This window comes from Lampetra planeri, chromosome 4 (assembly GCF_965212315.1).
Source record: "Lampetra planeri chromosome 4, kcLamPlan1.2.h2, whole genome shotgun sequence".
NCBI lineage: Eukaryota > Metazoa > Chordata > Hyperoartia > Petromyzontiformes > Petromyzontidae > Lampetra > Lampetra planeri.
The window spans coordinates 24275563-24296932 of NC_136110.1; the positions used below are offsets into that span (position 1 = coordinate 24275563).

General features: G+C 40.4%; 1 protein-coding gene across 2 annotated transcripts in view; it reads right to left on the minus strand.

The window, feature by feature from the left end:
• The window catches only part of CSMD3 (CUB and Sushi multiple domains 3), a 446157-nt gene that overhangs the window by 161607 nt on the left and 263180 nt on the right, over positions 1–21370 (minus strand). For both annotated transcript variants that reach the window (XM_078593568.1, XM_078593567.1), the window contains 3 exons: positions 16796–16899; positions 15908–16020; positions 6226–6408 (listed from right to left, as the gene is read on the minus strand). In XM_078593568.1, the coding sequence (XP_078449694.1) occupies positions 6226–6408; positions 15908–16020; positions 16796–16899 (400 nt within the window). The remainder of the gene's footprint in view (positions 1–6225; positions 6409–15907; positions 16021–16795; positions 16900–21370) is intronic.

The following is a 21370-nucleotide window of genomic DNA, read 5'->3' on the forward strand; positions in this document are numbered from 1 at the left end:
ATGACTTCTGCAGAAATGTAGCTGCACACACTGAAGGGTTAAGTTTTTAACATTAGGATAGCTGGGAGTGGCTTTTGATGTTTTCTCGCAACATATAACAGTTATTTATAGTAGCAAAGACAGAGTAAAAGTTGGCTATAAACGCACCTTATATGTGAACAGTTATAATATAAGCAATGCATCGTTATATTGCACTGATGGGGGGGAAGGCAATGTCAATTTCTGGAGTTCCCAAGGAGTGTGCTTCTGTCCAGCTTCTCACGTTCAGGTTAATTTCGATGTTTTGCTTAAACACAATGGTTTTTGTTCTCCACGTACCAAATAGGACAAATAAGCAAGGATTGTCATGTTCTACCAGAACACAATTCACAGTATTTTTATGTAGTGTCATATCTACACTTGTCGAAAGTTTGGCCTTTTTGTGATTGGTTGTTTCATCGTGCTGGTGAGGTTGCAGAATGTGTTAGTTCTTATACAAGAATACACTGCAAACACTCCCTCAAGTTGTTCACTTACGAGTTTTGAGTACAGAGGTTCAGGCCATTAACAATGCATGAGCTCTGTGTTCCACATACAATCATAAGACTAGACAGGCATGGCCTACCAACTTTGAGAAATACATTTAACATTTTGAAATTACCATTATTTTCTGAGAAAATGTAACGGTCCCAAAAACTTTACAAAAATGCTGAAACTTTTACTGAAAGAAATAACTGCAAAACAATCAATAAACAAATGTCATTTTAAAAACTTCATAAAATGTCTTAATTTTACACAAAAGTACAACTAACCTTAAGACACCAATTTTTGCTCAGCTTTTTGTCCATTTATAGAGTACTAGCAGGAAGTACTCGGCGTTGCCCGGGTGAAACATATATTTTCAAAATTCTCTTAAAAACATAACATATACATACACAGATACTCAGCTGATGTGAAAGCCCGGTGGGCCGTTTGTCCATTTCTCCACCAACAAAATTATAAGAGGCTTGCAGAAGTCCAAAAAGTTATAGAAAGTGGTGGGTAAATAGTTGATCTAAAGATTTCTGAAAATTGTCAACCCCCCCATCCTCAAAACAAATTTTACCCCCGCGTAGGTATATATACCTACACATCCTACATACAAAAGAAGTAGTATCTAGTGACTCTATAGTAGTATCTGACTCTACAGTAGTATCTGACTACAGGAGTATCTACTGACTCTATAGTAGTATTTATTGACTCTGTAGTTGTATCGACTGTCTGTACAGTAGTATCTACTGAGCCAGTAGTAACTACTGACCGTAGTAGTAGCTACTGGCCCTACAGTAGTATCTACTGACTGTAGTAGTAAATACTAACACTACAGCAGTATATGCTGACTCTATAGTGGTATCTGCTGACTCTATAGCAATATCTGCTGACTATAGCAGTAGCTACTGACTGTAGTAGTATCTCCTAACTCTATAGTAGTATCTGCCAACTCGATAGCAGTATCTACTATCACTATAGTAGTATATACTGACTGTTTTAGTATCTACTAACGCTATAGTAGTATCTACCAAGTCGATAGCAGTATCTACTATTACGACAGCAGTGCGTACCGGCTGTGGTGGTATCTGCTATCACTACAGCAGTGCATATCGACTTTGGTGGTACCTGCTTTAACTACAGCAGTGCATACGGACTGAGGTGGTTCCTGCTATCACTACAACAGTGCATACTGTGGTGGTACCTTTTTTCACTACAGCAGTGCATACTTACTATAGTGGTACCTGCTATCCCTACAGCAGTGCATACTGACTGTGGTGGTACCTGCTATCACTACAGTAGTACATGCTGACTCTATAACAGTATATATCGACTCTATAGCACTAACTACTAACTGCACAGTGTGCCGTCGTGAGGCCTGGTCCCGTGCAGAGCCATCGGCCTCGCCTAGATTGCCCAGCCAGCCGAGGTGGCACCTTGGCAGGCTGGGGCTGGGCTGCTACCCCCCCACCCACCATCCCCCCGCCCACTCTACAGTAGTATCTACGGCCGAAAGTAGTAGCATCTACCGACTCTGTAGTAGTAAGTGCACACATTGGGGGGGGGAGGACATGACACTGTGAAGAATTAACTTCAGCGTTGTGTGTCTTTTTTTTGCATTTTTTACGCGAATGACAATTCCCCCCACCGATCACGTGTGCGTTGCTAGGGGCAACCACGGCTCGGCTTTCTCGCGCATGCACAGATGCGTGCTTTGGCGCGCGCTCAGCGGTGTAATATAATCATTAATAGTACTAAATTGTTAATTTAATTACGTCAAAGTTGACGGATGCGAAATTTGAATAGCACTAGCTCACCACGGGGCTTATGGCATGGAAACCTGGGTCCTTTTTTTTTACATAAACCACATGGTTCGCGAGTCAAATCCGTAGCAAGTTTCATCCACACGCAGACAGACAGACAAAAAGTGACGTTTATAGGTAAGATACACTGTATGATTTTATTTGAATACATCTAGGATCGGATTGAGGTTGTTTTTCAAGCTAATGCTTTCAATGACTTTTATTGCAAACACCTGGCATGGAAACCTTGTACAACACAATAGAGATTATTAGCCTTCCATAAATGATAGCCCAGATCAGATACTTGCCACAAACAGCAAGTACACTCTATAAAGGATAATGGCATTGGGCTTGTGTCCAAATTCTATATCGACAAAGCAACGTAGCTCAATGTCCAAAAAAACTGTTTTTACAGACATACCTATTTTATACCACAGTATATGAATACTGTAACCTTACTGACTATAAAAATGACGAAATTATACAGCAACTGCAAAGTCGTGTGTCCTTTTAGGTATATTTCTGTGTACAAACATGTACATATATGTATATATTATACGCATATTTTACATATTTATGAAATATGGATGTTTGCATTTTAAAGGTGATTTCGTAATTCTAAGTGATTCAGCAGTGAAGGGAAGTGAAATGTGGCAATGTTGGGGTGATAGAATCCTGTTTTTGATAAGAGTTGTAAAAAAAAAGTGATAACATAAATATATAACCATTTCTACATTTCGATACTCTATTAATATGATGCTTTATATTAAATAAAACTGAGACTGTATTGAAATAGAGATGTGGTGTGTGTTGGCATGTCAACATAACCTGTGGGCCAGAGGCAGAAATTGGTACCACTTAAGATAGCACAAATTTAGTAGTAATTATTTATTTACACCAATGAAAGGCTTTACCCTTTCTGACAAGAAAACAGGTGTTAAGATGTTCAAGTACCAAATACGTACCTAATGCAAGGCATCAAGTCAGCAATAACCACACATACTTGTAGCAAAACATGAAAAAAACATGCTCTGCTCACATATGCAGTCTTTTTGCCAGAAAGGGTAAAGCCTCTTCTTATTGTTTAAATCATTGTGATACTGGAAAAAAAGTCCCATTTATATAACTGCTCAACTCGAGCTATTAATACTTTGATATTTGTAGTGTCTTTGGACTGTTTGCCTTTTGGCGTTCTCATCTGGTCCAACACTGGTTAGACAAGGTCATAAAAAAAGGCTGTCTCTGATGTAGGCCAATTCGTTTCAAAGACAATGCATTTATTATCACAGCATCGTTATTTGCACGTTTTGACACAAGTATGTGTGGTTAATGCAGATTTGATGCCGTGTCATAGGTATCTATTTTGTGCAAACAAACATGCCTGTTCTTGTTTTTTCATCATTGCGATACTGGCAAAAAGGCCCCATAGATATTTATCTACACCATCCATAAGAGTGGATTACTTGACACAACTCTCATACCAAATGGTTATCACATAATACAGTACACTGTTATTGGCCACACAAAGTTATTGGAACGAGGTATAAAGCTATCTTTCACAGATGTCCACCTCGTGTCGTACTGACACATTAATGAAATGATCTGGGCTCTTGGACCATAAACAAGGTGCATGGTGGAGTAGCTGTGTCCAAATTACCATAAACTAAAGCTAAACTATTTTTTTATTTTACCAGGTAAGGCCCACTGAGCAATATAGCTCTTTTTTCAGAAGCGATCTGGCCACAAATGAAACCTCAACGAAGTTACTTATCACGTGGACATTTAATGCAGCCAAATGCTCTGAACGCATGTTGAATCTCAATGTGGAGGGAAAAACTGGAGGACCTGAAGCAAAATCCACACAACCACGGGGAAAAAATGCAAACTCAACTCAAAATATGCAGGTGTCAGGGTTGGGATCGAATCCATGCCACAAATATAGCTCAATGAAGTGGCTTATCACGTGGAAATGTATAGCAGCCAACTACTCTAAACCAGTGGTTCTTAATCTGGGGTGCACGCACCCCGGGGGGTGCAAGACATGTCAGATTTCTTTAGAAGGTCAATCATTGAAAACACAAATTAAGCACGGGCATGTAAGTACAACTACTACAAAATATGTATTTATTTACATTATACATTTTTGTAACGATTGAGAACCAAATGGGTGAAAGGCTGCAGTAAAGGTTTATAATCACTGCTCTAAACGCACCCACATGTGTGTGACCTCTCCAGATATTGGAGGTTATAACAGGGCTCAGGCCTGGATGGTGCTTGAAGGAGCGACCACCTTGGATACCACAGTGGCGAGATGTTAACTACCTTGCCTGGTATACAGGGGGTCGTAGGTTCGATCCCAACCCTGACACCTGCTGTACATTTGGAGGTTGCAGTTTCTCCCCGTAGTCAAGTGGAGTTTTCTCCGGGTCCTTCGGTTTTTCCCTCCACATTTAAAAACCTGCGTTAAGAGTATTTAGCTGCTATAAGTTTACACATGATAAGCCACTTCGTGGAGCTATCAATTGTGGCCAGGTCGCTTTTTAAAAAGAGATAAACAGTTTAGTGGGCCTTACATGGAAAATACAAATAGTTTAGGAGTAAAATAACAGATGTACATGATGTGGGAGTTACATTGTGGGCTGCATAGGGCAGTGAAGAAAAAACATTTGCTTTAGGGGCAGCCCTTAGGTGACGAACTACCGCTCCCGCTCCCTCGCCCCACACATGCATACACAAAGACCCCCCCCTTTTTCCTTAACAAACTGTAGGAGCAAGTGCTGTTTGCGAGTAACACTTATGAAGGCTGGTACGGTAGACGAGGGGGTGGGTGGCCAACACCATGCCCGGCCGCCTTTGTCTCCCCAGTGGTGATGTTTACACACCACACCAGGTACTGGTGTTGGCCGTCAGCAAGAATCGAACTCGGGTCACCGCTTTCATAGTACAGCGCGCTAACCGCTACACTATCGCTCCCCACACACTCACACTTTCACACACACACACACACGTGTCCGCACGCACACACAAACACTCACTCCCAGCGCGAGGCCGACTCGTTACACCTCGCAGAGGATCACTTCCTCTGAACAAAATAGTTCCGCGGTTCAGTTTGCAACTCGAATTCGTGTTTTAAGTCAATGTTAATGTTTTTTTTCATGGACGGCTGGTTCGTAAGTACGGGCGTTCGTAAGTTGAGGACTGCCTGTGCTGTATTTCTGTGCCTCCCTTGTCTTTTGCTTCCCTGTCTTCAGAAGCCCGAACCGATCCGCGTGATAAAGTATGGTAAAATAACACATGCACGGCAGAGCGAGGCATTTATCCAGCAAGTAGGGGCATGGGTAGTGTCTCGGTCAGGCATGTGCTGTGTGTGTGTGCACGGGCACTTGACATAAGGCTTGGTGTTTGGTTTAACTTATGTGTTCACAAGGAAACCATCGTCGTTTTTTTGAACATTGAAGAGAAATAGTGGCAGCTTTTTGGCAATTGTGGTGTAAAAGGCAAAGTGAATGGATATCCTGTGACACGCTGAAAAAAATAAACTTGGCGCATGCAAAAAAAGTTAGTGGAAAATTGTTTACATGTTTTTTTGTTGTTGTAAATATTGCATTTCGCTAGTGAATTCACAAACCTGTCTGAAATGCTACAGACATATGCCTACACATGTCACATTAATGCAACAAGCAAATACAGTATATAGTATACACATATGCAAATTTTGTATCCAAACAGAGGCCTGCACTGACAGACACCGATACATTACACGCCACTTTTGCAGATGGATATTAATGCTCGGAGTGTATTGGGTGATTTTCTGTATTGATTGACACTCATGCGCTTTACACGTTACATTTATATTCTGCTCAGCTAATGCCAATCAATTTGCAAAGTTAACCAAACAAAAATGCAGTTTACTCACAGATGCAGTGGGGGATGTTTGCAGACCACTGGTTGTTGCTCTGACAGGTGATGGTCTTCTCCCCAACGAGCTCAAAGGCTGCCTGACACTCAAATGTCAGCGAGTCTCTGTGGGAGAAGCCGGAGCCCTCCCGCCTCCCGTGCTGAGGGACCCCGGGGTCTCCGCAGCTCCTCTCCGCAATCTCTGCGAGCGCACACACCGCGAGCCAAAAAACACCGTCACGGCCTCTGTACGAGACTCATTTACACACTCGTCATTACAGTGGGGCGGAGGGCCACCTGGAAATCAATGGAACAGCAGGGCAGACAAGAGGGCATTGCTGAGATATGGAATGAGGGACTTAGCGTGCTGGGAGAATCGGGTTCAAGTTCAAGTTCATTTATTAGGTATAGCCCTGTGAGCCATTCAGCTCTTGAATCGGGTGCAACCGCAACAAACAAAAAACAAAAACATGAACAAAAAAACATCTTAAAGTGAATATGTGACTAAGTGCATATGGGTTATCTAGAGTGGGTGTGCGGGTGGATCTTGGGGGGGGGGGGGAAGATGGAAAATGAGAGAGGTATTAAAATAATGTTAAGTACAAGAGTGTAATGCACATTTTCTCAGTTTTGTCTCCATTATCAAAAACAAACGTCATGGGATAGTTGGTCAAATTCGCATAAATCCTAGCTTAGATTCACAATTTTATTCTTAGAAATGAATGTATACAAATGGGATTGCAATCATGGGATCGTTGAGGGGAGTCAGGCTGTGGAGAGCCTAGAACAGCCTAAAGGTAGGAAGGCATGGCCCGTGTGGCTTCACAGGCCAAATAGAATTTGCATTAAAATGTATGGCCGATACCTTCATAATCCTGTAAATTATAATTGCAAAACTGGTCAATACCGGTGGGCTTCTGGAATCACTGGCTTTTCCATTCAAATGCATGGTCAATGTCTGATGTGTGACATCTGGCCCAATTCCACCCTGATTCTGGCACCGCATTCAAGCATTGTGAGAACACTACCACTTAGATTACCCACCAGGACCACTAAGACCATCTTAACTACCAACGGGATCACTGGGACGACCAAATTACCACTGACCATGGGGACTAACACTGGGAGCATTGGCATTACTACTCGAAGCGCCTTGACCACTCTGACTACCACTGGGATATCCAGAACTACCATATGATTGGATGCACACTGGTGCATGTATTTATACACGTAGACATCCGCAAACATGTATGCACACATGGATGCTCACTCATGTATATTTTACCATGGGAATTACCCAAAGCAGAATCGCCCAGCGACACTTCACAGGATACATTTTTAACTAAAAGGACCAGTGTCAACTTGGTGGAACTGCACTAAACAACAATGAGCATTCAATGCTAGCCCACAATGAAAAAGTAAAAAAAGTGTAGACCACTATACAAATTCAGCAAATACAGTGTACATTTGTAGTGGAGTAACACGCGTGGGGTATTGCAAACTGTGCATGCAAATGTGAGCCACGGGCAATGAGGTCACACATCAGGGCGAACAGGTGCCACGAGAGAAAGCAACGCGAGAGAGACGGCCAATTAAGATGCATAGCCGTGATTGGTTGGCTGCAAATGCAGGCGCGGAGTAGGCGCCTCGAAGTCTGCGGATTGAGGGGATAGCAGCAGACGCCACGTTCGGGAGGCGACGGGAGGACGCCAGCTTTATTAGGGCGTTTAATGAGGATAAATACAGGACGGGTGAGGGAGGTAGTTGGAAGTGAAGACAAGGTAAAGTCAAGAGAAGTTTTGGGGCCCGCTCGCCACACCTCGTCCTCTCCAGCGGTGATGGCTGATCCCCCACTGGAGGCAAGGGGGAGGTCGGAGAAGTGAGGGAAGACAAGCTAGCAGTAAAGAGGCTAGTGGAATCCTAAGTGTGAGTGCGCAAAGACTAGCAGTAGAGAGGCAAGCAGAGTACATAGTGGAAGGCTAGCAGTAGACAAACTAGCAGAGTGTATAGCAAGAGGTTAGCAGTAGAGAAGCTAGCAGAATATATAGTGAGAGGCTAGCAGTGGAGAAGCTAGCAGAGTGTACGGTGGGAAGCTACCAGAGGGTGTAGTGATAGGCCAGCAGCGGAGAGAGCGAAGCGAGCAGAGCGTGGCGGGCAGGCTAGCAGTAGAGAGGCTAGGAGAGAGAGAACGATGCGAGCGAGCAGCGAGTCACTGGAAGACTGAAGGTGACTTGTATCCACAGTAATCGCTAGATGTATACTGGATGTGGTGTGCAGAGTGTGCCCAGATGAAATTACGTCTTTCTCATGAGTTGATTCGAGGTTACAAATTACTTATAGTCGTGTGTGAATAACAATGTTTATGGAACTATATATAAAGTGAAATATTGATATCGAGTGACTGTTAAAAATTACCTTAATGTAAGCGACTAAAGCTTGGAAGACCGTGCACGCTCTGAATGTAATACTTTACATTTATTGAATGAGAATATTAATTGGTGTAATCTAATGGGAAGCCTTGTTTGTTATATTTGTGGTAGCTCCAATTGGTAGTGTATTAGTCTCTGATTATGTTTGATTAATCAGTCCAGATGGTGCCAGGGACTTTGTTTTTTAATATTTGAATAATCCTCCACTTTAAAATAGATTAATAATGTTATACACCAAATACCTAGCTTACAATTCAGGCAATAACATATAAGTAATAATAATAATAGGGAGATAAAAACATCAGTTAAAAATTAGGAGTGTGAACCTGTTCAAATTTAAATATAGCGATCTTGTGTGATTATTACCTAAAACAATTACAACAGCACAGAGGTGCGCGATTGCAATGCCCTGCAATTCTAATGACTGATCGTGTCCTGTGATTGCCTATATCACTATATCACACTCTCAAATTAAACCTTAAGGCGAAAGAGATTTCCTGCCTCGCTTCACGTGAATTGTGTTAATCGTATGTGGATACGTAAATGGTTTTACCTGAGGGTAAAATGGCAACATTTAACTTGTAAATGTGACTTCTGAAGGTTTCCTAAGACTGATAAAGCCATAGGCAAGGAAAAACACGGCTGCAAAAGAGGCATATTTTAAATCCATCGGAGATTCCTCTGAGTTATTACTCAATTTATGTACTTACAAGAATGGGGAACACCTCAATGAAGGTAATGCGCACCACCTGGAAACTATACGGTCAGCAACATTAGAGGCTACATCGTTCACATGGTGTCTATCTTCTTAACCCTCAGGTCCACACTCTCATGTGGTTGGTTAAAAGTATTTTGTTGAAACGATCGTGCAACTCAAGAGATCAGGATAGTCTAAGGGGCCGTCCATAAATGACGTCACGGACGTCACGCACCTAGGGGTGGGGAGGGGTCAGACATTTGTGACGATGTGTGACGATGGGGGGGGTTGAGAAATGTGACGTCACATAAAAATGCGCAACTTTAAATAAATATAGACAACACGTTCTACTTAATTAAATAGACGTTTTAATAAATGTTTTCTCCTACAACATCAGAGTGCAGCGCCACATTAAATACGCACTACAATGACAATAGTTTAAAGCGATTTGAAGCATGACGCCGTGTGACGAAGGGAGGGGGGGTCAAAAATCGTCCAAAATCGCGTGACGTCATTTATGGACGGCCCCTAAATTAAAAGAATGACCTGAGTCACCGATGTTACAAAGATGAATAAAACAGAATACAGCAAAGATAATATCAGAGCAGAACCATCATACAAAAACACTGCTCATATGTGTATATCAGTGGCGGCTCCTGCAAAATCTCTCAGGGGGGGCAAATGTTTGGATGATTGATAAGGATAAGGTCCACCCATGCAATGGATAAATTAACAGCTTAAGCATGTAAAGGCAACTTCACTACTTTAATATAAATGAAAAATAAAGTGACTCTTACAATACATCTCCTTGTTTGTTTCTATACTCACTATTATTACACTACTTACATCACATTACTCGCTTAATACACTGCTTACTTATACTGAAATTTTGCTCTTCTCTCTTTCAAAGTAGCAAAGTGATCAATTACTCTCTCATTGAAAGCAGGCATGTTCCTGACTAGTTCCCTCTCCATGGAAAGCATAGCCATTGCATTCAGACGTTCCTGTCCCATTACATTTCTCAGGAATGTCTTGATTCTCTTTAAGGTTGAGAAACACCTCTCAGCTTCAGCAGTTGTCATGGGAGTGGTTATGAGGATGTTCAACAGAGCAACAGTCTCTGAAAAAGTATCCTGGAGGTTGTACTTCAGCAAAACCTGGTACAGCGCTAGTGCACCACAGCAGCCCTTGAATTCTGGACTCTCATAAATGACAGGCAGTTCAGTCTTCAGCTTCGCCTTATTTAACATAGGGTATGCCCTGACAGTGATGTTCAGAGCCTCAACAGGGAATGTATGGCCATGCTGTTGAAACATCTCTCCTTGTAGCAGCGTGACACTTACAAGGTGGTCGGAAAAGGAGAACCTTTCTTTGGTGTGCAATACAGTATATAATTTAACGTTGGGTTTGTCTATGGCAGTATATAGTAGGGTGTAGACTCATGTGATGTAAGAGAATAAAGTTTAGATGCAAGCATATTTTTTTTTTTACGACGTAGAATTGTAATGTATTACTTACTGTTAGTAACTCAACGTATTGTAGAGTATATTTAGTATACTGATGATAATATGTAGTTTATACTTTAGTTGTTTACGTGTTGGTTTTAGTTACTGCAGCTACATACTATTAACACTCCTTCCCTTCATTAATGCTACCCTTATCCCCTCCCTTTGATGCTGCTAATCCTGCATAATGCACGGGCATATGCAGTACTAGTCACATACCTGCATTTTCCATAAATATGCTAAATTCCTCTTGATATTTCATGTTCTTTTGTTAAGGCTCCCCCTTTCTTCCCCCCTTCCAACCCAGCTTATATACATGCTCCAAGCACGTGTGCTGTTTCATTCAGACGCTGTCGCCTCGACAGACCTGGTTTTCACCTGAGGACGGCTACTTGCGTTGTGGCCGAAACGTCGTGAGAATTATTTTATTATGTTTTATTTTTATTATTTTATTACTTCCCTTCTACGTGACTTTACCGAAAGAACCAAGAAGATGAATTCCTGCAGTCACGAAAGCTTTAAATCGAAATTCCACTAGGTGGCGACAAATCAAATTGTTGACTGAAACGTGCTGACGTATGATGACGTAAGCACGTTAGTGCGAGCCCTCCCGGAAGCCATAGAGAATGCATTGCAGCGCCCGCCTTTCGAAAAAAATCATCTTTGAATGTAAGTCTATGGGACCACTCTGGGCGATTCTCAGCCGGAGTGAAATCGCCCAAAAAGAGGCGGTACTCCACAGAACGTGACATGACGCTGATTGGACTATATCCAGAGGCACAGTAACGGCTAGCATAGCTCTGTGGTTGAATGAGATTGTTAATGTGATTGAAAAAGTCCCTTTCACACATTGGTGGTGCGTCGCCCGATCGCCCTAATGAAGAAACCGCCCCTGGTGTATATATATATAAACGTCAATACTAGATTTAAAAAATGTCACGTTACCTAAGTTGGCTCGGGGAAAATTACTTTCAACACATTCAGAGTTGCACAGAATTAAGGCTATCATAGCACTGCTGTACCTATTACCATGTGAGGATAGTGGTTTTAACTGCAAACTGCATTCCATCGGATGTAACGTGTTGCTGTGGACTGGCTTCTACCACGAAGCTGGAGCTGTTAAACTAGAGTGAGTGCTCTGAGGGTCATTCAGCATGAAAAAACACGTGTAAAATAAATAAACAATCAAAATGGAAACGTATGAAATAATTGTTTGCTCAAACAAAACCTAACGTCTCATTTGCTGGGATTGTCAACAATAAATGAATTTTTTTAAGTGAGGTTTTTTTCTTCATCAATTGCATACTGTGCTAATACACTGCAGAACAAATTCAAACGAGAATAGTTGCTTGGCCAAGCAGTCTGGCTTTACGGTAGATTATCTCGGTTTAGCACAATTATCAGGGTCCTGTCCCAGTAATGGTATGATGGCATAACTAATAAATTTGCTGCATAAATTCATAATTAAAGCCATGTATTACACAGCACAGTTTTGTATGGCTTAAATGAAGGAATTAAACAAAACACTTAATTAAAACGTAAAGCGCATACGCAACAAAAACAGATAATCATATGTTAATTAAAAATAAATGATAACTTTGGTATTATCTCATTCAGTGGTATTTTTGCCCACTGGCCAACTTTTATAAGGTCACAGTTCATATATAAAAGGTAAAGGGGCAGTCCTGAAATTCCCACACTTTACACCACACATTAAAGCTGCTACTGACGGGAGGGCCTCCACTCAAGGAAACTCCAGATGTCCCCTCTAGAGGACATTTTGCCTGTGCTTGAACGCCAGCCATAGTGCTTGAAAGAGTTTGCAGTAACCCACACTTTACCCCACTACACGTGATCGACTAACTGTGGTATATCGAATTTTTTTTCTTCTTGGTTCTTTCGGTAAAGTCACGTAGAAGGGAAGTAATAAAATAATAAAAATAAAACATAATAAAACAATTCTCACGACGTTTCGGCTACAACGCAAGCAGCCGTCTTCAGGTGAAGAATGAGACACTGCCAAGCTAGGAGCTTATATATAAGCTGAGTTGGAGGTGGAAGAAGAAGAGAGCCTTAACAAAATAATGTGCATATCAAGAGGAATTTAGCATATTCATGGGAAATGCGTAGGAGGTGGGCGGGGGGGTTTCAAAGTCATATTAGCCCATGCATTATGCAGGATCAGCAGCACCAAAGGGAGGGGGGGGGGTAGCATTAACAAAGGGAGGGCATGTTAATAGTATGTAGAAGCAATGAAACATGTGAATGGGAAAACGGTGGCAGGAGATCCGCAGCGGAGCAAATAATGCATTCCCTGTGGAGAACACAAGATACACAGTTAATGCCAGTGAGTGGACTGCGGTCTGAAAGTCACCATAAACGTGAACAACAATCAGTTAAGATCCGAAGTGGTTTATTACGTCCTTCCAATGATTGCCGAGCCAGAATCCATCTTCTCGGTTGAAATTGTCTCTGTGTTTGTATATGTGGATCGCCTCATGAACGAATCTCTCATGGTAGCCAGATGGCTTGCAGAGAACCTCTGTCTTGGAGAAGTCAATGTCATGTGAACCCACTGAATTGTAACAGTGATCTGCCACGGCTGAGGTGTTTGTCCTACCGTGTTTCAGGTCAGCTTTATGTTCACAGATGCGGTCCGAGACATGTCGTTTGGTTTCTCCAATGTAACTGCTACCACAGAGGCAACTTAGTTTGTAGACGCCAGGGTACTGTAAGTCTGGAACCACATCTTTTACAGACGGAACCAGATCACGGATTTTATGTACTGTGTTGAATCGTACCTGAATCTTGTGTTTAATCAGGATTTTGGAGATCTTTTTTGTGACCCCAGCAATGTAGGGTCAGGTGATGGTTTTGAAAGGCTCCTCAGCAGGATCCTTCTTGACGGTTGGAGTGATGGCCTTGCGAATTGTGTAGTCGGAGTAACCATTAGCCTTAAGAGCTTGGCGTACGTGTTTGAGTTCACTGGCAATGTGTTCCTGGTCGGAGATGCATTGGGCTCTATGGTATAGAGTCTTGATGAGGGAGTTCTTCTAGGATGGATGGTGGTGGGAATCCGGTTTTAGGTAGGCATCCGTATGGGTGGCTTTCCTGTAGACAGAATGGCTCATTGAACCATCAGGTCTCCTTTTAATTAGGACATCCAAAAAGGGTAGCTTTCCATCTTTTTCGACTTCAATGGTGAATCTGATGGCTGGGTGTATGGAATTGATGTGGTCGAGAAATTGGTCTAGAGCAGGCCGGCCATGTGGCCAGATGACAAAAGTGTCATCTACGTACCTCTTCCATAAGGTCGGGCGTAGAGTGGCAGTCTGGATGGCGTCAGTCTCAAATTTCTCCATGAAAATGTTGGCTACAACCGGAGATAGGGGGGAGCCCATTGGGGTGCCCTCAGTTTGCTTGTAGAAGGTTCCATTCTGAGTGGATTGAGGTGGTGGTGGGGAAGGGGATTTAAGAAACTTGCATCATTGTTTCAACTGCATCTTGGTAGCATCCCTGGTTCATGAGTTAGAGAAAAATTGGTTTCTCAAACATAATATATTCCTCAAAATGAACTATAACCACCTTTTTTTTGAAGTCCTGTAGACGGAAATGCCAAAATGTGTTTCTCCCAGTAATAAAAAAATATATACTGTATTTATTTAGTTTTACTTGTACTAGCCTGTGAAGCAACAAACATGAACCTTTTTACAAATAGAATTTAGGTAACACGATGAATGTCGATTTAAAGCTTTCGTGACTGCAGGGATTCATATTCTTGGTTCTTTTGGTAAAGTCACGTAGAAGGGAAATAATAAAATAAAAAATGTTTTAACATAAAATACAATTCTCACAGTAAGAATTGTATTTTTTTTATTTTATTTTTTCCCTTATACGTGACTTTACCGAAAGAACCAAGAAGACACGATGAATGCATAAGTCGAGATCTATGTGCAATACCGTGTAATTTAGTGAAGAATAGATATCTCAATATCGTTGCACAAGACGACACCTGGCACCCGCTCAAACACACCCTACACACATGCCACTGCAGATGCGTTAAGAAGTGAAAACCTGCAAAACAGCTTCGCTTAGTGTGGCAATTTAGCCAATAATGTCATCAAATTGCATTTTAGAACATTTTAAATGCTCAGCAACAGTGTTGCTAAAGTGGCTTCCTGGTATATCAAACACTACCATCTGTTATTTTGCTGTAAGCAATGTGGTTAAAGTGAATGCAATTTGTGGTGCTCTCCAGGACATTTAAATCAACTGATTAAGACAATTGTTTCTGGGGTTTTTTTTCATAGATCATAAAAAAAGAACACGTGCAAAATCCCACGTGGAACAATAACCTTGGGAACATACGTACGCATGATATTAAAGTTGATTTTCTACAAAACCACGTAAAAAACCTTAACTCATTAATGTCTTAGTTGAGTCCGCTGTGACGAGTATGTATTTCACATTATTTAAATACCAATGTTTTATTACTTCGATGCTCCCCCTTCCTGTCCACCATCACCAACGTAGTGAAGATTCGTTAAAACAATGCTCAGAACCCACGCAGTATGGAGAGGCCCTCATCCAGCAGTGGATCTGCATAACACATAATGCTTGCCATGCATGTTCATGAATTCTGATAACAGTTAATAGTTTCACTGGCACCCATCAACATACGTTTCTGGTGTATTCTTGTCTCAGAAGACAAATTACAATTTTGGATTTAGAATGTGTACAAATGGAATCGCATATAAAAAAAATGGGAATGTGAATTCATGCGGAAAGAAGGAACGCACCAATACTTAAACTGTTGAGTAGAAAGACAGACTATAATGCGATTTTTGGATTTATAACACATGGACATGCAACCGCATCTGAAAACACTGTGTTTGTACTTCATTTCTGCCAATCATAAAATCCTACAGGTCACTATTAATGTTATGCGATTACGAAGCTAGCAAGCAGGTAATGCACGTGGCATCTGAAAGATTGATGATCATAACCCAGCTGTGTGGCACCGTGTACCACGCATTAATCGCAGTGAATAATGTGAATGACTGCCCTTACCTTGGAAGATAATCTTGAACCCCAGGGAATTGACACTCTCATCTGTCTGCAAGTGCAGCCACATTTGTCCCGTTGTACTGACAACTACGTCTGGTATATTTGTTCCTGTCAGACTGGTACAAAACGTGACCAAAACACACCAACATGCAGACACATTTAAAACAATTATAATTATTATAGAATTTAATATATTGGTGGAAGAGGGAGAAATGAGTCAAAGTTTGGTAAAGAGAGTATTTTATTTATTTAAAAGCACACCAAATGCATACTTTTTCAAGAATGCAATAATATAAATGTATTTTTCGTCTTATATTTTTCGTAGTTATTCCTGTAAATATCCTTAATTGCTTATTGGAGTTTGTGGACTTCTCACGTGTTGAAACATTACATTCAATACATGTTATCATCGCAGTAGGTAGGTGTGTGATGCTGTACACGAGTTTATATTATGTTTTTTTGCGTGTGTTTCATAAAATTATAATACATGATTAACTTTTGCAGCTGAAGTGTGGGTGCTTAGGATAGTGCGGCGGTTAGCCCCGTGGGCTACGAACCCGGTAACCCGAGTTCAATTTCCACTCACGGCCAACATCAGTGACGATAATCGGAACCGGTCCTGGGCCTCCCCTAAAGGATGACTCGGTTTCAAATGACGACCAGGTGTTGTGTGTAAATGTCGTCACTGGGAAGACAAAGCGGTTGGACGTCGTGCTGGCCACCGAACCCTTCGTGTGTCATGCCGGCCTTCATAGGTGCTTGCTAACAGCATTGCTCCAAATGTCTGTCCAGGCTATGAGGGGGGATCTTTGTCTTTGTTTCTATAAATATACGTATGATTTCAAAAACCTAAATAGGCACGGGTAATTGCAGATATTGTACAATACTTACACTGCAATTGCTGTTTCAGGGTCACCCTCAGTGAGACCATCACCCACCGTAAGCATGTCAAAATCCCTCTCCAGCTCAAACTTCTCAAAGTTGATTTGAATTGTCTGGAACATTCAAAACAGGAGAAAAACATATCAACAAAAGTATTCAGTTAATTGTACCCACAATATCTCTTTTTTTTGTTTTGTATATTAGGTTAATTAAATCTAAAAGCACTGTCATTCACTTTGACAAGCACATAGAAATTGTAGATGGTAGCAAGTATATAATTAATTAATCATGATAAATCTCATTTATTTTCATCTCATAGAATTAATAAAGTATATTTCTCATTATTTAAAAGTGGTATATCCTGATCAAGAGACAAACATGTGACCTATTGCGAAGTTAATACAAATATCATTGCATACATCCATTAGCACATTTTTTAAAACAAACATATAATTAAAATTGAACATATAAAGGTCAATAACCATTCTGCAAGAGGGGATGAATCATTAACGTAAAGGCTAAATGTGGAAAGTCGTGATGAAGTGCATGCTCTAATAGAAGTTTTAATTGCTGCTAAATGCTGGGGGCAACGTTATTCTTACTGCCACCAGGACATGCATGTGAAATTGACACTTTTGACATTAAAATGTCTCGGTTTTTTGTATTAATCAGTTGACTCCATATGTTGTACATTCAAGTGCAGATGATATTTGAGAGGCAACCTTTCCAACAGCTGAGAGATGTCAATATGGCATCAGATTGCACTCTGCATAGTTAAACAAAGCAGTCTTTCAAACAAGGCTTTGGATCACAATCATACATACATAACTGATACACTATGTGTACACACAAGCAGACAATGACATATCTCTCATTTTATGTCTAGAGAATCCATCTAACACCTGTGCTGCATAGACCGGAAGTGAATGTGAGACTTCAAATGATTTCTAACAGCAGCAAGAGCTGTACATCAACGTGTCCACGAAACCTATATAGTATTTCTGTGAAATTGTTATATTGGTGATTTTTTTTTAATACGTGAAACGTCGGTCTCCAATCTAGATAAATCAATGTCCCAAAAATGAATTACACATACTTCTTTTCTCATTCCAATAAAATAATATTTATCTGTAAGAAAATGTAATGATCAGTTGCATCCAGCACACTGAATAAATGAATTTACACAAAGCTAAGTGTATTAGAGCATCTAAATTAACAACCATTAGCACTCCTTGAATGCAAGCCGATCAATAAGACATCAGTCCCTAATTGTGCTAAACATTGCCTGCTCAGTTAAATAAAATATTAAATAAAAGCCAACTTTTTTTTACAAGCGTGACTTTTTAAATAACACATTTAACGAAAAACAGCTTGCTGCCAGGCTTTAAGTGGACAATGCAATATTTACCAATTGTTTAATGTGGTTTTAATGTGCATTGCTTCAGGTGCAGGCATTTATAATACACACAAGTACGCATCTGCATGCCAAAACGATTGCCTCAATGAAGGTCACTTTCTGTGCAAAGAAAGGACAAGATTCTTCAATGTGCAGGAATGTACCCATCTAAATTTACTTTTCCAGAAGCTGGGTAAATGGACCCTAGTATTAAAGGCACACTAGAGTTTTGTTCTGGCTTCAGACTCACCACTGTGCTATGCAGTGAATAAGCAGTTGGACCATACACCATGGCACACGTGGTATGCATGGCGAGCTGTGATTTATTATGAACGTTTGATCGTCGTTATTTTTTCGTGCTATATGACAAAGCCTAATATGACTATGTTTTGTATAAAGTTACAAGAGCCTTGAATGGTGCACACTCATGGTTATCTCCTTGGTAGAGTTAGCTTGTGTTTATAGTTTACATTTTTAAGTATCCGTGCATATGTGTTACAAACTAAGGAATATATGTGAAAGATGTATTTTTTTTCCTCCTTCAATTTTTACAGTGGTGAAATGCAAAGATGCATTTTGCTGTGAGTATTTAGAGAACCAGACACGACTATACTTGCAAATTGCGTTTTCTGTCGTGAAAGTGACAACTAGTTTGGATGATGTTGCATTGCATTATGTATCAAATAATTGGCGATTCCTTTGACCGGAGCAGTAACGTGTATCTCACATGGTTGTGCAGGGATGGCTGAACATCTTACAAAACTAAAACAAGTCAAACTCTTTTACATTCGTATATCTGTACTAGTTTCCATCGGACGATAATCGCTGGATGAGTGAAAATGTTCGTGAAAGGAATATTAAAAGGAATATAATTTTCACTCCTCTAAAATAACAGAGGCTACAAATCAACATGACATTTTGGGAAGACATAATTCCCTTTCTTCGTCTGCACATTGGTCTCAAAGATTTTCATCTAAATCCTCACATTAAAAAATGCATATTTGCATTTCACCACTGTAAAAATTAAAGGAAAGCATACATCTGTCACATATATTCTCTAATCTGTAACCTATACATATGGATAATTGAAAATATAAACTATAAACTAAAGCTCATCCTACAAAGGAGATATCTATGAGTGCACCATTCAAGGCTCTTCTTGTAATTGTAAACAACACAATCATATCAGGTGTTGTCATAGCACTAAAAATAACGCTAATCAAACTTTCAAAATAAATAACACAGCCTGCCGTGGTATACGATGGTTACAAGCTCAGGTGTTCCACAAATTGTTATTTCATCGTTGCCTCTGGGTTCATCTTAGATTTCCGGCCAAGCAGCATGTTGTAAAACAAGCAGTAAAATTGCAAACTGCTGTGATATTCATGCATCGGTGAACTTAATAAGGAAAACTAATTGTAAACCGTGCAAAAACACAAGCTCAAGTAGTCTAGTTCCCCAGCAGTATTACACCATTGCTTAAAAAACAAATGCTAATTATAAAAATGGAACACATTCAATCTGAAAGAATTACAATGTCCTTGCTAGTTATTAAAGTAAGCCCAGAATTTTACTTCAATGTAATGTTTAATATTTTTTTACAGTAAAAGTTAATGAAATAAAATTAGAAAATACCAACACTTGAATATATATTCCACAACAAGGTGTATTAAGTTAACATTTATTTTATTGGAGTTTGATGTTATTACACCATAGCCAAAAATATAAATTGTTATATAACATAGAGTATAAGTATAACTGTTCTACCTTTGCAACTACATTAAATCAATAGATAAAAATGTAGAATAAATAAATTTAACCCATGTTGTACATTTCTTCTCCTACCATTGCTGATATTATCAAGACGGTTCTCCGATGGGCTGCCCTTGCATGTTGTTTAGCCTCATGTCCTATTTTTTACTCCACATGCCATGATATTCTCTCATTCTAAAGTTTCTGAAGAAGCTTTCGGCCCAACAACACACATTACAGCCCAAAAGAAAACTCATCGGAGAGCTTTTGAGGACAGCTGTGAAAATGTCCACCGGGAGTCATATAAAGACACCCTCAGAGAGGTTCGTGCAAGAAACCAATCAGCAAATGCGATCCTGTTAGAAAGTATACACTGGGCTTGTTAAACTTCATCCCTTTTATATTAAGCATCTTCAGCTGAAGAATGTTTTATTTAATCTAATTACAAAACACACTGTGAAGGCCTTCAATAAACATGTGGATAGCTGATGTCTGAGTATAAACGAAATTGTAAGTTAAATATTGTACTCATATACACTACCGGCAATTGGAAACATTTAATTTCTCTATTATTATAATCATTATCCAGGGTTTCATGAGCTGTCACCCCATTACTGCGTAGGTTTTCGTGGTTGTGCTGTATAGCTGTCCAATGCGTTTTTCGGCTGTGACGCGTGTTATTTCGCATGGTGTTGCTTCCTGTGATGGGACTTTCTTCGGGAATTGAAAATAAGCTCCTGGCACATGGGGCTGAACGTCGGACATGGTGGTAAACAACAACAACAACAACAACACGGTACACCCCGGAAACACATCCGCGAGAGCTGTCCACCTCATTGTTCGAAAATCACAAAAAGCTCATAAAAACCCCACGAGGAATTGGAGGTGCCATTGCCTACCGATTGCATTGCAGTTGCCCATGTTACTACCAATTGCCATGGCTGACTTCATCCCATCTCTCTCGACAAAGCAGACACAGCATGTTAATCAAACAGCTGAATTAGGAATGTTTGCTTTCACTTTTAAAAAGACAAAAGTAAAGCTTTGTCTTCGAACAGATACTGTACTGCAACCGAGTTTATTAAACTGAAAATGCAGACAAGGTGTCCATCATGCAATAACACAACCAGCAAGGAGGAATATAAAATTATCTTCCAAAATTATACATAAACTATCGACATTTTATTTTTTATTTTGTGAAGAAAGACCCACTCAGCTACATAGCTATTTTTCAGAAGCCACCTGGCCACAAATGATAGCTCAACTAAGTGGCTTATCACGTAGAAATCTATAGCGGTCAAATACTCTAAACGCATGTTGATTCTAAATGTGGAGGGAAAAACCAGAGGAAGCGGAGAAAAAGCCACGTGACCACGGGGAGAAAATGCAAACTCCAAATATACAGGCATCAGGGTCGGGATCGAGCCCACAACCTC